The 20598-nt window shown below is 45.4% G+C and overlaps 12 protein-coding genes across 12 annotated transcripts; 8 read left to right on the top strand and 4 right to left on the bottom strand.

Annotated features, from left to right (window-relative positions):
• Positions 1–1339: 1339 nt before the first annotated feature.
• On the bottom strand, positions 1340–1872 carry CCR75_004864 (uncharacterized protein; the record flags this gene model as incomplete). Its single annotated transcript, XM_067962950.1, has 2 exons — positions 1340–1698; positions 1833–1872. The coding sequence occupies 2 exons, from the start codon at positions 1870–1872 to the stop codon at positions 1340–1342; spliced, it is 399 nt and encodes a 132-aa protein (XP_067822103.1).
• CCR75_004865 (uncharacterized protein) lies at positions 1866–2737 on the top strand (the record flags this gene model as incomplete). The annotated part of the gene is made up of 2 exons (XM_067962951.1): positions 1866–2508; positions 2575–2737. Exons 1-2 carry the CDS (start codon positions 2444–2446, stop codon positions 2735–2737), a joined length of 228 nt encoding a protein of 75 aa, XP_067821957.1. The 5' UTR covers positions 1866–2443.
• Positions 2738–2834: 97 nt separating this feature from the next.
• CCR75_004866 (uncharacterized protein) lies at positions 2835–3032 on the top strand (the record flags this gene model as incomplete). Its single annotated transcript, XM_067962952.1, has 1 exon — positions 2835–3032. The coding sequence occupies one exon, from the start codon at positions 2835–2837 to the stop codon at positions 3030–3032; it is 198 nt and encodes a 65-aa protein (XP_067821959.1).
• Positions 3033–4493: 1461 nt separating this feature from the next.
• On the top strand, positions 4494–4748 carry CCR75_004867 (uncharacterized protein; the record flags this gene model as incomplete). Its single annotated transcript, XM_067962953.1, has 1 exon — positions 4494–4748. One exon carries the CDS (start codon positions 4494–4496, stop codon positions 4746–4748), a length of 255 nt encoding a protein of 84 aa, XP_067821958.1.
• A 197-nt stretch (positions 4749–4945) lies between these two features.
• Positions 4946–5479, top strand: CCR75_004868 (uncharacterized protein; the record flags this gene model as incomplete). Its single annotated transcript, XM_067962954.1, has 1 exon — positions 4946–5479. The coding sequence occupies one exon, from the start codon at positions 4946–4948 to the stop codon at positions 5477–5479; it is 534 nt and encodes a 177-aa protein (XP_067821956.1).
• Positions 5480–5528: 49 nt separating this feature from the next.
• CCR75_004869 (uncharacterized protein) lies at positions 5529–5861 on the top strand (the record flags this gene model as incomplete). The annotated part of the gene is made up of 2 exons (XM_067962955.1): positions 5529–5654; positions 5688–5861. 2 exons carry the CDS (start codon positions 5529–5531, stop codon positions 5859–5861), a joined length of 300 nt encoding a protein of 99 aa, XP_067821955.1.
• Positions 5862–6344: 483 nt separating this feature from the next.
• Positions 6345–6549, top strand: CCR75_004870 (uncharacterized protein; the record flags this gene model as incomplete). The annotated part of the gene is made up of 2 exons (XM_067962956.1): positions 6345–6415; positions 6438–6549. The coding sequence occupies 2 exons, from the start codon at positions 6345–6347 to the stop codon at positions 6547–6549; spliced, it is 183 nt and encodes a 60-aa protein (XP_067822019.1).
• A 1814-nt stretch (positions 6550–8363) lies between these two features.
• Positions 8364–8543, top strand: CCR75_004871 (uncharacterized protein; the record flags this gene model as incomplete). Its single annotated transcript, XM_067962957.1, has 1 exon — positions 8364–8543. The coding sequence occupies one exon, from the start codon at positions 8364–8366 to the stop codon at positions 8541–8543; it is 180 nt and encodes a 59-aa protein (XP_067822020.1).
• A 733-nt stretch (positions 8544–9276) lies between these two features.
• CCR75_004872 (uncharacterized protein) lies at positions 9277–10426 on the top strand (the record flags this gene model as incomplete). The annotated part of the gene is made up of 3 exons (XM_067962958.1): positions 9277–9766; positions 9789–10055; positions 10167–10426. 3 exons carry the CDS (start codon positions 9277–9279, stop codon positions 10424–10426), a joined length of 1017 nt encoding a protein of 338 aa, XP_067821529.1.
• A 6706-nt stretch (positions 10427–17132) lies between these two features.
• Positions 17133–17680, bottom strand: CCR75_004873 (uncharacterized protein; the record flags this gene model as incomplete). The annotated part of the gene is made up of 2 exons (XM_067962959.1): positions 17133–17240; positions 17315–17680. The coding sequence occupies 2 exons, from the start codon at positions 17678–17680 to the stop codon at positions 17133–17135; spliced, it is 474 nt and encodes a 157-aa protein (XP_067821474.1).
• A 1356-nt stretch (positions 17681–19036) lies between these two features.
• CCR75_004874 (uncharacterized protein) lies at positions 19037–19249 on the bottom strand (the record flags this gene model as incomplete). Its single annotated transcript, XM_067962960.1, has 1 exon — positions 19037–19249. The coding sequence occupies one exon, from the start codon at positions 19247–19249 to the stop codon at positions 19037–19039; it is 213 nt and encodes a 70-aa protein (XP_067821488.1).
• Positions 19250–19692: 443 nt separating this feature from the next.
• On the bottom strand, positions 19693–20195 carry CCR75_004875 (uncharacterized protein; the record flags this gene model as incomplete). The annotated part of the gene is made up of 3 exons (XM_067962961.1): positions 19693–19889; positions 19942–20030; positions 20056–20195. The coding sequence occupies 3 exons, from the start codon at positions 20193–20195 to the stop codon at positions 19693–19695; spliced, it is 426 nt and encodes a 141-aa protein (XP_067821475.1).
• Between the last annotated feature and the right edge of the window lie 403 nt (positions 20196–20598).

Raw genomic sequence — 20598 nt, 5'->3', positions numbered from 1 at the left:
TCACCCCGCATGAATTGTTCCTTCATGCGATGGAATTTAAAATGATGGATCTGACCAATCAAAAACATTTTAAAAATTAAGTGGTCATTTAGCGACCACTCCATCTAATGACATTCAGAGTGATTGTCGTTTAAGGGAGGGGTGATGTAACGGGGTGTATCGTTACATGAAATTAACACTTAAAGGTTGTTAATTAATATATTATCTAAAAGGTAGATAATATTTGGAGGATATTACTTTATATAGTAATGTCCTGAATTCTTATCCATAAATAGGTATAGACCATTATGTCTATTTATTCCGCAGACTAATCAGCTGTAGAAGTAATCAAAGAGAGTTACAAGATAACATAGATAAGAATTCATTTACATGTTTAGTATTAGTTTATAGTTAAGTCAACATTTACAAAGATAGATTAACAAGACACTTAACTATATTAACACAGTGTTCATTTTACCCTCTTTAAGCTAGTAACCTTAAAGAGAAGTCTTCCTCTGCATGTACTAGTGTACGTGAAATAATGTGAGGCACCACTCGCAACTGAAGCAGTGGAAGTGGACTTGTACTGAAGCAGTACAAGTCGTAATGCCCCGTTACAGAAATAATACAAGGCGGCGTCAGCGTCGAGGTAAGTGAGGATGTGAATACGTTGTTTTGGTCTGCGATCTTGTTTTTACAGAGGAATTTGATAGCAAATTGAGAGTAGAACATCGAGAAAACACGATGAAAATAGAACGATGTAATTCTAACAAAAGGTCTATGACGATGCATGGTATGTTTTGGGTTGCGATCTTTTTTTGCGTATGAATTTAATAGTAAATTGACAGTACAGCACTGAAAAATCACGATGGAAAAAGAATTAGTAAAAATTGATATGAAGAAAGACGTCAACACGATGATATGTCACTTTTTATCTAAGAAATAGTAACTAGTGACAAATCGTCGCGAAAACAAGTGACATGGAAAACAATACGTAAATTGTAGAATGCTTTTCAAATACGGCGAGATGTTTTAAACACAACAAAAAAGTTACATAACATTGCTATACTTGTTATGCAAGTGCTATTCATGATAGTGGTGAAAAGGTACGGTGAAGAATTCCAGCCAATCACAAATGTATGCAAAGTAAGCTTAGCTAAAGTACACGAGCCAACAAGATAAACCCTATATTTAATGCGAAATTGTATCTGAAATTCGAGGGCTCCTTAGAAATATTCCTAATTTTGTTTCAGCGACCGTTTCACGATATAATAACAGAAAGTAAATAATACTCGTTTCAATTTTCAGCTTAAAACGAATTCGATTTATCTGTACTTGTCATACTGCCATTAATAATTTGTCAACTTTTGTCAACGACACCATGCCCGTTCGCCCGTCCGGTCTCCAGACCGCCCGTATTGCCCGCCAAGTACGCGCGTACACTGGCCTCGTCAACAAGGAGAGCCACATCGTCGACGACCAGAAGCTCTTCACGACGGTCAAACGCCCCACATACCTCAAGCGCAAGTCCGACGGTCCGCTGTTCACGGCTATGATGCTCGGTCTCGTCTTCGGCTTTGTACAAAGTTTTCGGGGTGAAATGAGCATGGCCACGGGAACAAACAAGAAAGAATAAGTCGATAACGGAGTGAGAAGAAAGGTTTGAGTTGTAAAAAAATACATGCGTCTCGTAATAAATAATCAAGGCTCGAGTCGGCGCTATTGCCTACGACTGCATGTATATATTTTTCTTTAATTGTCATACACCACACTAATTTGCATAATATTGATGGAGTCCACTTTGAAAAAGTTGACAATCGCCGCCAATCTGTATGTAGTAATGACCTCCTTACCTGACTGCGTAAGCTTCGTGGAGGCATACGACCGCTTCATGGCGATAAAAGAGTCTGTCCTCACATTTATCAGACTCCAGTACAAAAGCGTCCCAGGAACAACTGACTGCTACGATACTTTGCATGAAAAAATGCAAACAACAGCGTCAGATCGACGGTATGCTCTCGGCCAATGAGCGCCTGTTTGAGCTGCAGAACGCGCAGCTCTATGCCTTGTGCGTGGAATACTATCTTGGCATACTCATTCCCTAGCAAACATTCTTCCAGCAAGCATCGAGCGGGCACACGCGTGCAGGCCCACCCGACAACACGCACAACGTCGTCTACCGTCACCAATATTTTCGCGAAGCCGATGTATACTTAATGAAGTTTTTGGACGTGCCGAGAGTGTTGGTCTTTTAACCGAAACAAAGCGTCGTGAGCAGTACGAACGGCTTGAAAATAATCAATTGTCACTATCGCGAGACGAAAAGATTCAGGGTTTCAAATTGCAACGCGAGCTGGGAGAAAAGTTGCATTGATGTTGATAATGTAGGAGGTGACGCAAATTAATCCATAGATGGAAATGCAGCGTGAGACGATTTGATCGGGTGTGTTTCAACCCGCCTACAATGACGCTGGAAGAGCACGCGGATAAAGAAATGACTGGTGCCATCGAGAGGCATAAAAATCAGCAGTATGGTTATTGTTGCGTCAAAGTGAGTTGAAATGATGTTAATATTGCATGCTAGATTCTTTGTAGGGAGGCGCCGCAAGAACCACGAATGTATGACCAGCTTCTCGAGGACGGAGATGAAAACGATGAGGGATTGACTGAGGAAGCGACGTATAAAGATCGCGCTTGGGACGATTGGAAAGGTGCCATTGAAAAGGGCATTGGCAACAAGAAAGGATCGCAATTTTAGCACTACAATCTTTGAATAAAACACCACATTAGTTTATAACAATGTTGCCGAAAACGGGTATTTAGCACTTGGGGATGGCTGTTACGGTGCCTTTGCAATGGAATCCTACTGTCACTCCCCTTTTGCAGTGTATCATTTTCTGAAGGACGAAGCGGTACGCCGGAATGATGGTCGTCCAGTTCCCACAGGTTACAATGTCATTTTGGGTATGATTGGTGGCATTCTTGGCGGGGCCTGTGGGAACCCCGCCGATATTGTCATATCCGGGTGCAAGCGGACAGTCTATACCGCTTGAAAGGCGACAAAATTACAAGCACGCCGTCGACGGACTCGAACGAATATGTCGATTGAAAGTTAATCGTTGAGTCGCCACTTTTGAGCTTAGCAATTTGGCTACTTGCTAAAAACGTACCCCTTTCCCGAATTGCCCCAATAATCATTGTGATTGCCTCTTTGAGTCGAAGTTTTGTGGACATTGTAAGGTTTAGGATGAGTAGGCTGCACGCTCTATTTGCGCCACAAATGGCAATTCGCACACTGCTCAGCAGAAAAAAGGAAGTAGCATTGCGGAGACGGTGATGGTGTCCGACAAGCCTTCAATGCTTTATCGCTTGGGATCAGCAAAAAAGAGCATATTTGCCCTTTTGAGCGTGGCATCAAGCAGCACATCTGGCAGCAAGACGCGGCGTCTTAGGTTATCGGATGGCTCGTATATCGACAGTTAGATTCTTCGATGAAGCTCTCATCCGGATCTCTTGCTCTTTGAAAAGTGTGACAAAAAAACACCAATTCAGATATATCAGTTCTAACTCAGATGGGACACGGGCATGATATAATTTTATTATTTATTGATTTTTTTGGTATATTTTTTTATTGATCGGTATATTTTTTATGTTTGTAAATTATTTGGTACATTTTGTTATTCATTAGTTATTTTGGTATATTCTTTTATATTCCCCAAATTATAATTTAATTTTTATAAAAAATACACCGAATTCCTTTCTTATTTGAATATTAAAATATACCACAATAATTAATGAATTTAAGTAGACCAAAATAATTAATAAATAAAAAATAAATACCACGCATGTATAATAAACGTTCGAACATACAGAAGCTTGGGATCATGAAGAGATATGCTACACTTGATCTTAGCCATGAAGCAGAGAAGCTTTCATGAAGAGATATGGATTGAAGGCGTTGTTATTCATATAAATATGTCATAACCATACGACGGAGTTTTAACATGCTAAATCTAGTCACGTAATCAATAGACTTTCGAGTAGATTAAGACTGTAAGACTGTTCCATTTACGTTTTCTGCTGTTCAGACGATATTTGACAAATATCCTGTTCTATATTGTATGATCTTTAATTCTGCAATATGTAATTTCTGGCATGTTGCAAGAATTTGATGTCCCACCCCCGCTACCACTTGCTGGCCCCACATCAACAATTGCGTTTTGCTGCATATAGCAGCTTCTTCGAGGATAGTTGTTACGCTAATAAAAGCGAAGTCAAGCAGTTGCTGAATACAATCGAAATTGCAACCGTCCGTTTCGTATTGTGTCAAGCGATAAACGGCGCTACAAGGAAGTGTGCACGCAACATGGCTTTCTCTTCGTTGTGCAGTTTGCCTTTTCGCACACATTGAATGTGCCACCAATTTGGCCATAATTGTAGGACCTGCCCGAGCCTGGACGCATNGTACTTGTCATACTGCCATTAATAATTTGTCAACTTTTGTCAACGACACCATGCCCGTTCGCCCGTCCGGTCTCCAGACCGCCCGTATTGCCCGCCAAGTTCGCGCCTACACTGGCCTCGTCAACAAGGAGAGCCACATCGTCGACGACCAGAAGCTCTTCACGACGGTCAAACGCCCCACATACCTCAAGCGCAAGTCCGACGGTCCGCTGTTCACGGCTATGATGCTCGGTCTCGTCTTCGGCTTTGTACAAAGTTTTCGGGGTGAAATGAGCATGGCCACGGGAACAAACAAGAAAGAATAAGTCGGTCACGGAGTGAGATGAAAGGTTTGAGTTGTATACATGCGTCTCGTAATAAATAATCAAGGCTAGAGTCGGCGCTATTGCCTACGACTGCATGTATATATTTTTCTTTAATTGTCATACACCACACTAATTTTGATAACATTGATGGAGCCACTTTGAAAAAGTTGACAATCGCCGCCAATATGTATGTAGTAATGACCTCCTTACCTGACTGCGTAAGCTTCGTGGAGGCGTACGACCACTTCATGTCAATAGAAAGTCCGTCCTCAAATCTATCAGACTCCAGTACAAAAGCGTCCCAGGAACAACTGATTGCTACGATACTTTACATGAAAAAATGCATACAACAGCGTCAGATCGACGGTATGCTCTCGGCCAACGAGCGCCTGTTTGAGCTGCAGAACGCGCAGCTCTATGCCTTGTGCGTCGAATACTATCTAGACATACTCATTCCCAAGCAAACATTCTTCCCAGCAAGCATCAAGCGGGCACACGCGTGCAGACCCACCCGACAACACGCACAACGTCGTCTACCGTCACCAATATTTTCGCGAAGCCGATGTATAATTAATGAAGTTTTTGGACGTGCCGAGAGTGTTGGTCTTTTAACCGAAACAAAGCGTCGTGAGCAGTACGAACGGCTTGAAAATAATCAATTGTCACTATCGCGAGACGAAAAGATTCAGGGTTTCAAATTGCAACGCGAGCTGGGAGAAAAGTTGCATTGATGTTGATAATGTAGGAGGTGACGCGATTTAATCCATAGATGGATGCAGCATGAGACGATTTGATCGGGTGTGTTTTAACCCGCCTATAATGACGCTGGAAGAGTACGCGGATAAAGAAATGACAGGTGCCACTCGAGAGGCAAAAAAATCAGCAGTATGGTTTTGTTGCGTCAAAGTGAGTTGAAATGATGTTAATATTGCATGCTAGATTCTTTGTAGGGAGGCGCCGCAAGAACCACGAATGTATGACCAGCTTCTCGAGGACGGAGATGAAAACGATGAGGGATTGACTGAGGAAGCGACGTATAAAGATCGCGCTTGGGACGATTGGAAAGGTGCCATTAAAAAGGGCATTGGCAACAAGAAAGGATCGCAATTTTAGCACTACAATCTTTGAGTAAAACACCACATTAGTTTATAACAATGTTGCCGAAAACGGGTATTTATTGAGGATGGCTGTTACGGTGCCTTTGCAATGGAATCCTACTGTCACTCCCCTTTTGTAGTGTTTCATTTTCTGAAGGACGAAGCGGTACGCCGGAATGATGGTCGTCCAGTTCCCACAGGTTACAATGTCATTTTGGGTATGATTGGTGGCATTCTTTGCGGGGCCTGTGGGAACCCCGCCGATATTGTCATATCCGGGTGCAAGCGGGCAGTCTATACCGCTTGAAAGGCGACGAAATTACAAGCACGCCGTCGACGGACTCGAACGAATAAAACAAGAGGAATTACTGGACGCGCTTTTGCTGGGTCTTAAGCCGAATATGATTCGTGCGATGTTGCTGACGATGGGTCAAATTGCAGCCTATCATGTGGCCAAGTCGACAATTTAAGCGAATCACACGCCAATGCACGACGGAGTATGGTCGCTGGACTCATGGCAACAACAGCTTGTGTACCAGCAGATATTGGTGGGACCAGACTGATGCACATGTGAACATTATCAAACACGAAGGACTGCGCTGACTTTACAAGGGATGGGTGCCAGCGTACATGCGACTGGGACCACAGACGTTGCTAACGTTTGTGTTCCTGCGCTTACTTTGACAGTGTCGATTGAAAGTTAATCGTTGAGTCGCCACTTTTGAGCTTAGCAATTTGGCTACTTGCTAAAAACGTACCCCTTTCCCAAATTGCCCCAATAATCATTGTGATTGCCTCTTTGAGTCGAAGTTTTGTGGACATTGTAAGGTTTAGGATGAGTAGGCTGCACGCTCTATTTGCGCCACAAATGGCAATTCGCACACTGCTCAGCAGAAAAAAGGAAGTAGCATTGCGGAGACGGTGATGGTGTCCGACAAGCCTTCAATGCTTTATCGCTTGGGATCAGCAAAAAAGAGCATATTTGCCCTTTTGAGCGTGGCATCAAGCAGCACATCTGGCAGCAAGGCGCGGCAGCTTAGGTTATCGGATGGCTCGTATATCGACAGTTAAATTCTTTGATGAAGCTCTCATCCGGATCTCTTGCTCTTTGTAAAGTGTGACAAAAAAACACCAATTAAGATATATCAATTCTAACTCAGATGGGACACGGGCATGATATAATTTTATGATTTATTGATTTTTTTGGTATATTTTTTTATTGATCGGTATATTTTTTATGCTTGTAAATTATTTGGTACATTTTGTTATTCATTAGTTATTTTGGTATATTCTTTTGTATTCCCCGAATTATAATTTAATTTTTATAAGAAATACACCGAATTCCTTTCTTATTTGAATATTAAAATATACCACAATAATTAATGAATTTAAGTAGACCAAAATAATTAATAAATAAAAAATAAATACCACGCATGTATAATAAACGTTCGAACATACAGAAGCTTGGGATCATGAAGAGATATGCTACACTTGATCTTAGCCATGAAGCAGAGAAGCTTTCATGAAGAGATATGGATTGAAGGCGTTGTTATTCATATAAATATGTCATAACCATACGACGGAGTTTTAACATGCTAAATCTAGTCACGTAATCAATAGACTTTCGAGTAGATTAAGACTGTAAGACTGTTCCATTTACGTTTTCTGCTGTTCAGACGATATTTGACAAATATCCTGTTCTATATTGTATGATCTTTAATTCTGCAATATGTAATTTCTGGCATGTTGCAAGAATTTGATGTCCCACCCCCGCTACCACTTGCTGGCCCCACATCAACAATTGCGTTTTGCTGCATATAGCAGCTTCTTCGAGGATAGTTGTTACGCTAATAAAAGCGAAGTCAAGCAGTTGCTGAATACAATCGAAATTGCAACCGTCCGTTTCGTATTGTGTCAAGCGATAAACGGCGCTACAAGGAAGTGTGCACGCAACATGGCTTTCTCTTCGTTGTGCAGTTTGCCTTTTCGCACACATTGAATGTGCCACCAATTTGGCCATAATTGTAGGACCTGCCCGAGCCTGGACGCATGATTGTATGCTTCATCTCTATTACATAGTGCATGATAATTAGAGGTTAATCATCCAATAAAGGGTTTTCCTCGCCATAAAACCAGAATTCATGTATTAAAATTAATGCGGAAGATTTTAGACAAGTCTGTAGTTTCCTTCGTTCTATAGTAAAGCTAAATAGCAACGCCTTTAATCATATCTCAAAATAGAGTTAGTGTCTCCATGTCTATTAGTTTGAATCCGGTAAAGATAATATTTGTATCGACAATTTGATAGAGTGGTACAAGAATACTTTGGCTTGTTTGTGTCACTGATCCGAATTACAATAACACGCAGCACACGCTGATTTGCCTTCTGACACTGATAAAGATGTTACCTGTCGCACAACGTCTCTTATTGTGGCAAGCAAAGCATGCCCAACTTGTACAGGAACGACGAAGCCAAAATTTCGAGAAATAGTAATCAATAATGATATGGTTTTAGATAATGGAGGTCTTAGTTTTAGCTGTGGACTACAATCACACGCTTCCGAAATGCACCGTGTTTAAGATATTGATATCGGCAATGAGCCCAAATCCTTATGCCAGCAAAATGTTGCACGACTCGAACTATTACCAGCCACGCCAAGATTTTATGGACGATGATGATGAAGCTATCACTCTATAGGGCCGATAAACGAAATCTGATTTCGAGTTTTGAATTCCCGCTCCACGGGGTTATCCGGCACCTGTGCTCCTTGCACGCGCCCACCGGACGGGTATGACGGACCCGACCTGCATCTCTCCGCCTGTCGCAGAGCTCATGGTTAGCACTCTTCCCCGTGCCACGTTGTTCGTTTGCGTGCTTAAGCGCAAATCTGGAAGTATATGGAGGTATATGACACGAATAAGCTCATGGATGTGGAAGTGAGGGGAGCTCCAACCTTAAGATATCTTATCAGCATTTTTGCTTGGAGGGCATCTATCTCATATCATGGTGAATCTTATGGAAACTTTCATTCAAGCGAAGCACTGCTTAGACAGCCAACCGGAAATGTAACTCAATTTATACCTAATAATTTGCAAAGCTTGAGGTTTAATATAACGCTAGATACGTACCCACTCATGCGAATCGTATTGTGCAGAGGGGGGGGGCGCGCGCAATTTCGATGGCGGGGGAACCTCTCTTCGTGCACCCTCGTTGGCACATCCGAGCATACCTCAGAGCATTTCACCAATGGGCTGGCGCATATTCGCCGGCTCCTTGCACACTGAGCGGTGACGTCCTATGATCGCCAAGTAGAGGCGCACCTATTGGTGGAAGAGACGCCTCCGGCATTTGCAACGGAACCTTTCACGACCGCAGTGAAGTGCTGGTTCATACAGCTACGAGGGCGTGGATAAAAATAGCGGACGATAATATGCGCCCGATAATACCACTAGAAGAAGAAGCGCTGGCGGCCTGGATGATGAGTGGTATCGTTCTGTCATCGCCGCCAGAGTTTTTAGTGTGTACCCATCCGCTTGCTACGCGGGTTGTGATGCTTGATTTCTTAGAAACATACCTGAAAGGAAAGGTTCTTGCGATTGTGCCTCCGTATGTGCGCATGCCCAATTACATCGCAGAGAAGACCTTACTTCTCCAACTATTGGAGCGCAGTGAGGGGGAAACGGACCCGGACGTCTTAAGTCAGGAATTGGTGAAAGGGGCCAAGCGGACAAGTTACGACGCAGACACGAGACATCTGACTTTCATTTTGCCAGATCAGGCGGCTGCTTCGAGTTGGCATGCTATGTCAATTTTGTTTGCGGGAAGCGCCTTTAACTTTTGTTTTCCAATATTTGAGGGCGCGAAGACATTACTGCTGCCTCGGTACCAGCAACGGCAGCAGGTCGTAACATTTTGCACTGGTTCTCGTGAATGGAATTGCAGCTAGCACGGTTCAAGCAATACTGGACCCCAATGTGTCCTGTACGGTAACTTTGGTGTCTCGTGGGTGCTCACACGGATCGGACGCGTATGATTCCAACTTTTGTGTTGCAACTTTCGATACGGTGGCATGTCCTGAACAACTCAAGCTAATTACGCATATGTCGACTACAGGGATGGAGCTCTTCCTTAACCATTATCGACACTTTCAACGCGTCCCCCTCATTTATCTCTCCCACCTGGCAGACATGACTCGATTGTGCAGCGTAGGTTTCTTGGTCGGGCTCAACTGAGCGATGTTCTTAATGATAATACGGAGCAAGCGGGAGATGAAGCGCATTTTTATGCGACGGCACATTATTATTTTTATACATTTGCCAGGCGGTGGATCGGCCACCTCCGATCTCGATCGTTGGTATGTCAGTGATATACATTCGGACTGGATTCGAGACGTTGACTTTTCGGTACCCGGTCCTGCAGCTGATTACAATGGCATAAGTGTCAGGATTAGGGTGCCGCGTTATGTTGTGCGCGTCCACAAGCCACGGCGAGTGTATCCGGTTCCTGGATGCGCACAAGCGGACGCGATTAGCAAAATTATTACTGCCATGGAACTGGCACAGCGGCAAGTGGACGAGTAGGCTTCGAATCCTACGTCAGACTATCTCACGGCCCGACGACTTGCAGACTGTTAGAACACATGGATGATCATCCAGCGAACGATTCTGCTGGCAACCACCAAGCAGGCGCCTCAAGGTTAGACGAAACGTTATAGGCAGCGGCTGCGTCGAATACATCTTTGGCTGGGAGCAGCTCTCTTGGATGCACGTTCGTCTGAGGCTTCTCCGGACCGTCGTCAATAAAGATGCGATCACACTAGCCCCATCGATACCCCGGTGGACCTTCGTAAAAAGTTATCGGAGTGTCGGCGACTACGGCAGAGGACCAAATAGGAGCGACTGCATGTTCAGCACACCTACTCGCCGGGAGATACATCACGTCGCTTCTACGCCTGGGTGTTGACTAAATTATAGGATAGCACTATCGTGTTCCTGGAAAGCTTAGTTCGGGTCAAATCGATCACAGGAACTGGCTGATGAAATGGCAGATGGCTAGGAACAGATTATGATTCACTCTTTTGCCCGCCCAAGTTGATAATTTTAGTGTGACGGCTTCAATTTCTACAGAAAATGTCCGTGCGGCCTTGAAGAAGCTCAAGCGTGGGAAAGCTGCGGGGCCAATAACACCTTTTACCGAGATTACGCAGCCGATCTCGCACCTATTTTAGCAGGACTGTATACCCGGTGGCTGGAGTGCAGCATGCTGCCGGCGTCGTTTGGAGAAGCAAACATCCAGTGCCTAAAGGAAAATGCGGCATCTGCATTGCCTCTGGATCATTGCCCGATCGCGTTACTTAACAGTGACTACAAGTTATTTGCAAAGATTATGTCGTTTTGAGTGCGCCCTTGCTGTCGCAAATCGTTTCGCCAGCCCAAGTTGGATATGTCCCAAAGCGTTCGATTTTCACTGCGTTGAATATATTCAAGGCGGTTCGCAAAGCAGCAAAGGCTGACAGTGATCTTCACGAAGTTATTATTTTGCTCCTCGATTTTGCAAAGGCTTACAACACGCTGCAACGTCCTTATCTAATTTCCGAATTAAAGTAGCTTGGACTTTCGTCCCGATTTGTTTTGATAGTGGAGGCATTACATCGCGGCACAACGTGTCGATTTATTGTGAATGAATACCGATCTGAGTCAACTGTGGGATTTTACAGGGGTGCCCACTTGCACCACTTCTCTTTATCCTCGCCCTCGATTGTGTGAATCGTGTGGTCCAAACGAGAACGGACATGCGTGGGGTGCCACTTAAATCTGGCGAGCGGGTCGCTGATGACGCGGCCGTCTACCTGCGCGATCGGGCTACGGATACGCACATTGTAACAACTTTTGATGATTTCGCTAGCGTCTTCGGCCTTCTGACAAGCCACTCAAAGTCAATGATCATTGCTCTGGACCCTCGCAAATCAACATTGCCTCTGATCACTTGTGGCCTAACACTCCTGACTTCAAACGAATCCTGCCGATATCTTGGTGTAATGGTGGGTCAACAGGAGGTAATGGCGGATAACTAAAATAAACGCTTGCGATCTATTTGGAGCCGGCATGTGCTAGCCAGGAAGAAGACCCACACGATGAGACAACGAGCTCGCCTTGACAGTATCATTGCGGTGTCCAAAATACTTTTCCTAGCTCGGCAATGCTGGCCTCATCCAGCCATGGTCACCGGGTTGACGAATTTGATTAAGGACTTTGTTTGGGGTGTCCGCGATGGTAAGCGGTCCAGACCTTAGGTCCTTTTCGGGCTGACTTCACTCTCGATACAACAGACTCGTCTTGCGGTGCCGTGCATCCCAACGTATCTGATGACTGTGGCGGCTACAGCAGTTGGTCAATGGGCAGCTACAGCGTCTTCGCGAGACTTACTAATTGGAAAATGCCTATGGGGATCTGCAGCGTCTATTCCACGATGAATCACACCTTGATATAGTGCAGACAAGCACCCAAGATATCGTGCGACATTATGGCACACCGATTCAGAAATTTCTGGCCTTTCGACGGCTTGACATGCGCGCCAAGGGACGTCAAGGAAGTCTGTCGAAGGGCCGTCGCGTTTACTTCGAAAGCCGAGGTCGACTATAACACCGACGGAAGTGTTACTATTGATGTTTGACGGGTCATTGATGACAACCTCCGTGTAGGAATGAGGGCTGAAATAGCGTCTTCGGGGAGGTTCAGCCACAGGTGGATTGAATACGCCCTTTGACGGATATGTCATAGCTGCGCGACCGCAGAGGTACAACCTATAATTTAAACGATGCTGATTTTGGACGAGCACGAATTATTTGCGTGGCATAATGTCTTGGACGCTATGTTAAAGTGGAATCATACGGTTCTCAGCACGGCTAGACATGGCAGCCCATTAAATGGCGAAGAGACGGCACTTTGGTTCATTCTACCTCGCTCTTCTCTACAACTTTCCAGCACTCGTATATCGAGCAATCAAACCAGGTTGCTTACTTGCGTACTCTACCAAGCTTCCTCGGTATCATAACTGGACACTAAATAGTGCAGGGATATCGCTGACTCAATTTGATGCGAACGTGGAGGGTGAAGTGACACCAGTCTCGTCGATGTCCACATGTGATATAGCGGCGTCCAGCGATAGCGGCACTCCTGTGCACTTTGGCGCGCACCCAACGCTCACCCGCGTAGTATATATCCGGGCAGGACGGCGGCGCTGGCGTCCGCACCGAAGACAAACTATACAGGCTATCTCCAAACACCGGCGCGATGAAGGAAAACGATTTCTTGAAGAGCGAGCATCAAAGCTGGACTTTCAAGTGATTTCGGACGGGACACCACTTATTACCTGGAGAGATATACGCTGGATACGTGCTTCTTTTCCGACCAACGCACAAACGCTGTATCATCTGAAATGCAACAGCTTCCCACTATGGAAGTGGACGAGCCAAGATCTATCATGCGCCGTACCCGTGTGTTCTCGGACCCTGCTCACCGTGGCACGACGTGTGTTTTGGACATGATCCAGTGTGCGTCGCCACTGCGAGCGTCGTCTAGACAGGTGGCGAGCGCTTGGAGGATTCAGCGAGACAAATTTTAACGTATGGGCGTTTGGGCTGGATCTCCCAGAGGCTCCACACGCGGCCTGGGATGCGATTAAGCGTTCTCTTACTCAAGGTGATGAGATGAGGGACGCAAAGAATGTGGTATTTCCGGCGGCTCGGAAACTTTGGCTTTTGCAGCATCTACAACGATTCATGCCATCTGGTCAGAGCGGCTCCACCGGATGGAGACCCGGCCTTACCAGAAGAGGCACAATGCAATAGAACGCTCTACCATTGAACTACATGCGATTTTACTTCTCGAAGGGGTTCTTTTACGCATATTAAATCAGTTCTTTGACACATTCCGCGCGACATTAAAGTTAAACGGGTGCTTATGCTTAAGCACCCGGAATTTCGCATTTTTTCTAACTACTCACAGCCTATTTGAATTCCCACACTAAAATCGCCTGTTTAAATCTCCATACTAATTTTTCCCTTCATGTCTCCTTCACTCATCTCAGTTCACAGGTCATCCTTCCGACACCAGCTCTGGTATAGAACTAGCCGCTCAATGGCCAAACAAACAGAAGCTAGTGTAAATAGCTACTTCTGCGTCCAAGTCTTCCGATTTGAGCGCTTTCGCAACATCAGGTGTATACAACGCTAGAGCCAAGACTCAATTTCGGCGAGTGATCATACGATTTCGAGGTTCGACATACCAGCCAGACATGCCAACAGACGGACACCTGTTCACGCGGGAGAGGTCCGCTTTGGCGGACTCTCTCTTATGCAAAGACGAACCACCTGTGCTGCAACAGCTGCCCATGGACCGATGCCCAGGAGTAATATACTTGCTATTTTTCGACGGAGGTTCTCGAGGTAACCCAGGACCAGGCGGAGCTGGGTCCGTCATTGTCCAACTTAACATCAAGACGCACGCCGCTTGCGTTCTGTGATTTCGAGCATGGTGCACAGTGCTGCCGATACCACAAACAATGCGGCTGAATACTGGGGGCTTGAGAATGGTCTACGACACGCGAAGGCGGCTGGATCCGCCCCTTTGCATATCGCCGGGGATAGTGCAATGGTGCTCCACAGCTTCAGACCCATCAAACCCCGCGAAAGGTCAGCTTGAGGCCGCTATTTTGCGAGGCACGGTCCATGGCGAACGGTATTCCAGTCTCCAGTTGGGGAATTCACTATCGCACCCACAGCAAAATAAAGGATTGACTAGCGAAAATCGCAATCGACACAACTGACTTTATACATGTTTATGCTTCTGGCGGGTCCAGCGCTGTTTTAAAAGCTACGGTCTTTCTTGACAACGATGTCAACCACTGGATGTAGGCATCACACGCAGAACTACAAGACGTATAGTGCCCTGCGATGACTCCGAGAACCCAATTATCTCGCGACGAGACTCAGCGCCCAGGCGCTCGGCTATCCGAGGACTAGTACTACCAATTATATAAAGTAGAAGTCGTTGGTACATTGTTGCCAGGTGGCAGTATAGTGGGTCGCAATTATACCTAAATATACCTCACCTTCTCATTCTACCCCCACATCTGTGCTGAAACTTGTGGACAGGGTGTTGGTCTCACGATATCAGCTGACATTGGTGATACTTACGAGGGTGGTGGTACAATTTATCTACTTGCTCAAGAACATTATCTGAGCACTTTGAGCGATAACTATGGTGAAATAGATCCGAAGCGGTCTCTGCTGGATGAATTGGGGATTACTTTGATTGGGAATGTACCTTTTAGCTACATAGAAGTCATGAATTCACCAGAGGTGACGCAGTGGTAGGCAAGTATTCGCATGGAAATTCAAACTCTTGTTCGTGTCCGCACTTGTAATGCTTCATCACCCTCATGGCGCAAAACTTTCGGATGCTAATGCATCAGTTGAAAATAGAAATATCTTTCCTACAAGGCTCGTTTGGTCGTTCTGAGACGACCACAGACCCTTAGCGTGAATCTCTTCTGTGTGAACTCACCATTTGCAAATTTAGCTACTATCCGTATGTTTCTTGCTGTGTGCTGCAGCACATGTCTGAAGATATGATATTTGATGCTGACACCTATTTTTAATGACACACTTGGTGGGATGTTTATATGACGGTATCACAATATGTTGGTGCTGGTGACGGGCTTGCATACAAACAACGACTTAGTCTTAAACAGTTTGGTGCTGTTTGGTATAATACTATTTGAGCATATTTGTTGATATTGGATTTGAAAGATGCCGTACGAACTCATGTCAATTTGTGCGCACCAGCAACGGTTTACAGTTCTTTCTGTACAACGCTGTGAATGTTGATGATTTATCTGTTGGGTGTGCGACAGATGCCCTAGTAGACCCGATTTGCTACGCCTTAAGCTCAGGACTTATTGTAAAATTGCTTGGAAAGGCACGCCGTGTGCCTGAAATGGAGATAAGCTATGCAATGAAAAAGGGGGTGTTGTCAATACGACATACGCAATGTTTCGATCGAATGATTAAACGATCTAGCAATACCAATGTAAACCTGTTCGAAACCTAGCAATACTTGATCAAGATCTACCTGCGATAAAACGCACGGCTCGTGAGCTCATTATGTCGCTTTTTATATGTTGCAGACTCTACTGACATTAGAGCGTATCTACGCATTCGCAATACAGGTATTGCTCACGACAAAAACATTAGAGAGCAGCTTTGCGCAGGCTCCATTATGTTAAAGGTATTGAATATCGTTGTACTCGGTTTTGGTCAAAACTGCACAAGCGAATTGGCATCAAAACCTATACCGGTGCGATCTGGGGCCGTGATAGAGCTCATCTTCTGGCGTAGCGTTGCTGCTTGCTGAAGGACAGTCTTTAAAAAATGCAAACGGAAAAGTTCAGATGCATTGTCTTCCGCAGAAGCATAGGCAATGGCATTCGCTGTTGCGACGCAAGAACTGTTGTGGCTTAGAAACTCACTAAAAAGATGGGATTAAAGGGGAAAGTATTGCTTCTTTGCGCGCCGCAAAAAAACCAAAAGAGTTCGATTAGGTTGCTTATTGTTTCCTACTCGTACTTATGGTTGTCGATACTGTCGCCGTCTGAGAGTTGCCGTCGGATAATCCCTTCGCCGTCAGAGGAGGCCGTCGAAGTCGTCTGGTACGAACGCCACACTGCCGCAAGACAACGAGATGCTGGTGAATCCGTTTAACTGCAGCAGTAACGTCGTAGTAAGCTGCAATAAAATACCACAACTTAGCGATCTAACATCCCACAACACTAGTGCCCCTGCAGCTCGTCCACAGGGGTGTTCCGTGGAATACTGAGCCACCAAAACTGGGACATTATGTTGGATCGAACGAGCAGGTTCTCAAGAACGTTCTCTATCCTGGAGTCCACGCCACCAGTACTACAGCTCTCCCGAAGTAGGGTTAAGTCGATGGTAGACAATTGACAATATCATGGACTTCAAGCACGGGCCCTGCAACAAAACTTGAACACGGACCTGGGGGTCGGATGAAGAAAGAATGTGGATATGCCTTCGTCACTTGGAATGGACCAACCCCCCGCTCAACAGCTTACCCACCCCTGCAGTCGCTAGTCAACGCGCGGCCAAAGTACGTAATTTCCCTCTAAAACATTGCACACAATGGCTTTAGAACGGGCCATGGCTGCTGTAGGACGTTGCTCGCGCTGGTCGTTAACCACTTGGTGTGAGATGTGTAGGCTGTGACGTTATTCTTCGAGAGCCTGTCGAAATGAAACCTTTCCCAGTGGGAACGTCCGTGGCAACTTTTCACCAGGCGGTACCACAACATCAAGAGCAGACGGCGCCGGCAACCCCTGAAAACAACTCCACTATAGCACAAATTTCCAAGTAAGGGCACTGGGTTATGATTTACAATTGCTTACATCACAGGTAGAGGGTATGCCCGATTGCGGGTGCCAAGCTGACTCTCAAGTAGCATCACCGTCAGCACTTGTAAAATGTCACTGTTGACCCTTTCACGGTACCGTTGATTCACGGCGTTTAGACCGAAACAAAAAGCGAGAGACTCCAAGCGCTCCTCCATCACTTGGCACTTGGAATGTGTACCGATGTCCGACATCCACATGGCGAAAACACCGAATCGCTTGTGCCAGTTTAGTATAGCTGCTACAGCCGTGTGACTGTTGGCTGAGTCAGCGGCGGCAACGTGTTCGCAGTAGTGGTTCAGCTCAACCTTGAGCACTAGGATGTACTTAGCTTCACCATAGCTTTCTCCAAGAAAGCGATAATCCATATGCGTGCACTCATTCCGTGAAACAACAAACCGATTCACTATTCAGACACGCTAGATAATTGCAACACTCTTCACGTGTTTTCACAACAAACACTCATTAAAACGTATCACACCTGTCGAGTATTCGACATCTCAAATGACGATCCGATGGGCTAACCATCACGTGCACGCTACGATGGCCTTGTGTCCCAGAATGAGCAATCACAAGCAGGATTATATAAAAGCCCTCACTTAGACGGCGCCCATGGTTTGCCGTCAATCATAACTGCTCCATCACTCATCCCAGCTCTTGCCGGTGCATCTTGGCTGTAGATACGTTGTGCTTTCACAATGTCTGTCCATGTGGCCTATCTAATTGTCCATCTTGCAGTGGGCGAAGCCCGGATGAGGATAGCACAGACCTGGTAGTCACACGTTCGACAGCCACTTTTGGCCCTGCTCCAAACGATTCAGGCTGCCCCTGATGAAACACTATACCAGCCCACAGGTTGTTCCCACCAACTATGTGGTGAACTGCATAGCGACACCCTACCAGGGTCAATACCCACCGCTGAAGCGATTAAAAGCAAGTTCTAATGGGGTGAAGTTTTCCATTGTCGTTCTGCTTGATTTCTTGAACAGCCGAAAAAAAAGCTGGATTAAGTTTGATTGGTCACAGAACACATGAAAACCCTATTTCCGAGTCGATATGTAGTCCAGCTCGCCACAAGCTATAACAATTGGGTACCCTTCTTTTTCCACGATATACCAATTCCGTTGCGTCCCTTAAAGCAGACCACCACGGCAGATGAGGAACTCATGGTGCTGCTCCTCCACCGGCACATTCTCTGCCAGTGGCGCACTTGTGTCAGCAATAGGGCATGGCCAGTCAGTGACGCGTCTGTGAACATACAGACTGTAATGGCTTCATGAAAAAATTGTTTGCACGAACGCTCCACCATTGACTGCGCTTCCCGATATGCCACTGCGTCCTTATGGTCCCAACTCAAAATGGCTTCACTCACCTGTGCCTTGCGGCGCCTTCGATTCGAATTACAATCAACTATTGATCATTAAACCGGTACACCGTACCACTGGCCAATGCTGCACCAAATTTGGCCGTGGTGATGGAGTCTGTAAGGGTGCATATTGTTTCGGAATTTTTGACATTCACAAGATTTTTGGCAGATACTGTTGCACCCGAATAGCCAGGAAGTGTTTAGTTTCGTTACGGAGTATGGATTCCTTACTCCAACGCGTGTTCCTCAAGGCGCAAATGATTCGGCGGTCCATTTACTAGTGCAGATGAATCATTTGTAAGGATTTGCTACACAACAGTGGGCTAGTATGGATCAATGATTGCCCCTCTACGGACAACTAGCCGAGAAACTTCTCAAGAAACTTGAGGTCACTTTCTCTACGCTGAGGTAATGCAGACTCAAGCTGAATGCCAAGAAATGCATGCTGTTTGCCAAGCGCGTGAAATGGTGTGGGAAACGAATTCACGGTGAAGGGGCCGAGCATGATCTCGAACGACTCGCAGCTTTGCGACGAATGCATTTTATTACAACTAGAGCTGCGTTGCAGCATTTTTTGTGAGCTCTTAATTGGTTTAGGGACGCTATGGTGGATTATTCCAGCAATACCTCTCCGCTGCAAAAAAATTGGAGCTGGTGATGAGCGCCTTCTTCTTTTTTTTTACTTTTTCTAAATGAAACAAAGATCTTCCTCTTTTTAATAAATCTCTCTCTTCTTTAATATTGTTAGTTGTATTTGTAAAATCTACTTTATTCCAAAAAGGACGATTTTTTCACCTAAAAGATAATCGACATTATTTTTATCTAATTATTTTTATTTTTCTTATAGTAATAAGGATATACTAGTTATCACAACTAACATTATCTTTTTAATGAAAGTAGCTCTTCGTCATGCACGGCTTAATTTAATTCCGCGGCTCACCCGAACCACCTTTTGCCACAGGCAGCGCTGGACACGACCATCAAAATTGGTTGGTTCTAACCACCAAACCGATGTTAGAAATAACGCTGAGTCTCAGGATAACGGCAAGCCCCACTACGATAGGGGTGAGCGCCAGGTTCAAGCCGCACCTCCAGCGGTTGAACGTCCACCGGATCATCCTGACCAAATTGAAGCTTAAAAACGTCTGCATAATCAATAACTGTCTTGCGTAGTCTGTCAGCACAATCCGTATCAAAACCGACATCAATTGCTTCAACATTCAAATGTACAATACGCTTCCACCTCCTCAAATGCGTCCGTACCTAATACTTCCACATGTTGACACGGCACGTCATCGGCTTCGTCCTCTGCAGCATTAGTATTCTGCTGCGCGAGGATCAATCCCAACAGACTGTAGCGTCATCCTTTCCAGCAACAGCTCCACATTAGGTGCTTTCAGCACAAGACACTCAATGCTCTTTGAATCCCGCGGTCCAGCTGCCGTAACAATCTTAAGATCAACTTGCACTTTCTCACGACAGAGCATCTTGCTACCGCCTGCGGCAATGACTTCCATATGTGGAATGTCATTGGACAGACAGGCTCGGCACCAAACCCTGTGGCTCTTTAAATACCGGACGTCCGATTATATTCGCATCTGATCCGGTATCAGGGCGAAAAACACGCCAAATATTTCATTTGCAACAGCGGTCGGTAATACTGGTGCTAGATCAGTTGTAATGCGCTTCACACGCTCTGCTGGATTGCTGCGTCTCTCACGCAACATTTTTCAAATCTTTCTCCTTCTGCTTCACAGTAGCCTTGGGCAATCACGAGCCCAGTGGGCACTTTTGCATATCATGTTGATTTACGTTAACGCTATGAGCTTGAAGATGGGCTTACGGTCGAGATTGCAAACCGGAAAGTAAGTTATATTTTTGAGTCTAACTTTATCCTACCGTTAGCTTTATCCTACCGTT

This window comes from Bremia lactucae, linkage group LG2 (genome assembly GCF_004359215.1).
Source record: "Bremia lactucae strain SF5 linkage group LG2, whole genome shotgun sequence".
Taxonomy (NCBI): domain Eukaryota; phylum Oomycota; class Peronosporomycetes; order Peronosporales; family Peronosporaceae; genus Bremia; species Bremia lactucae.
The sequence above is the reverse complement of the archived record's forward strand: the minus strand, read 5'-3'. Positions and strand labels throughout refer to the sequence as shown.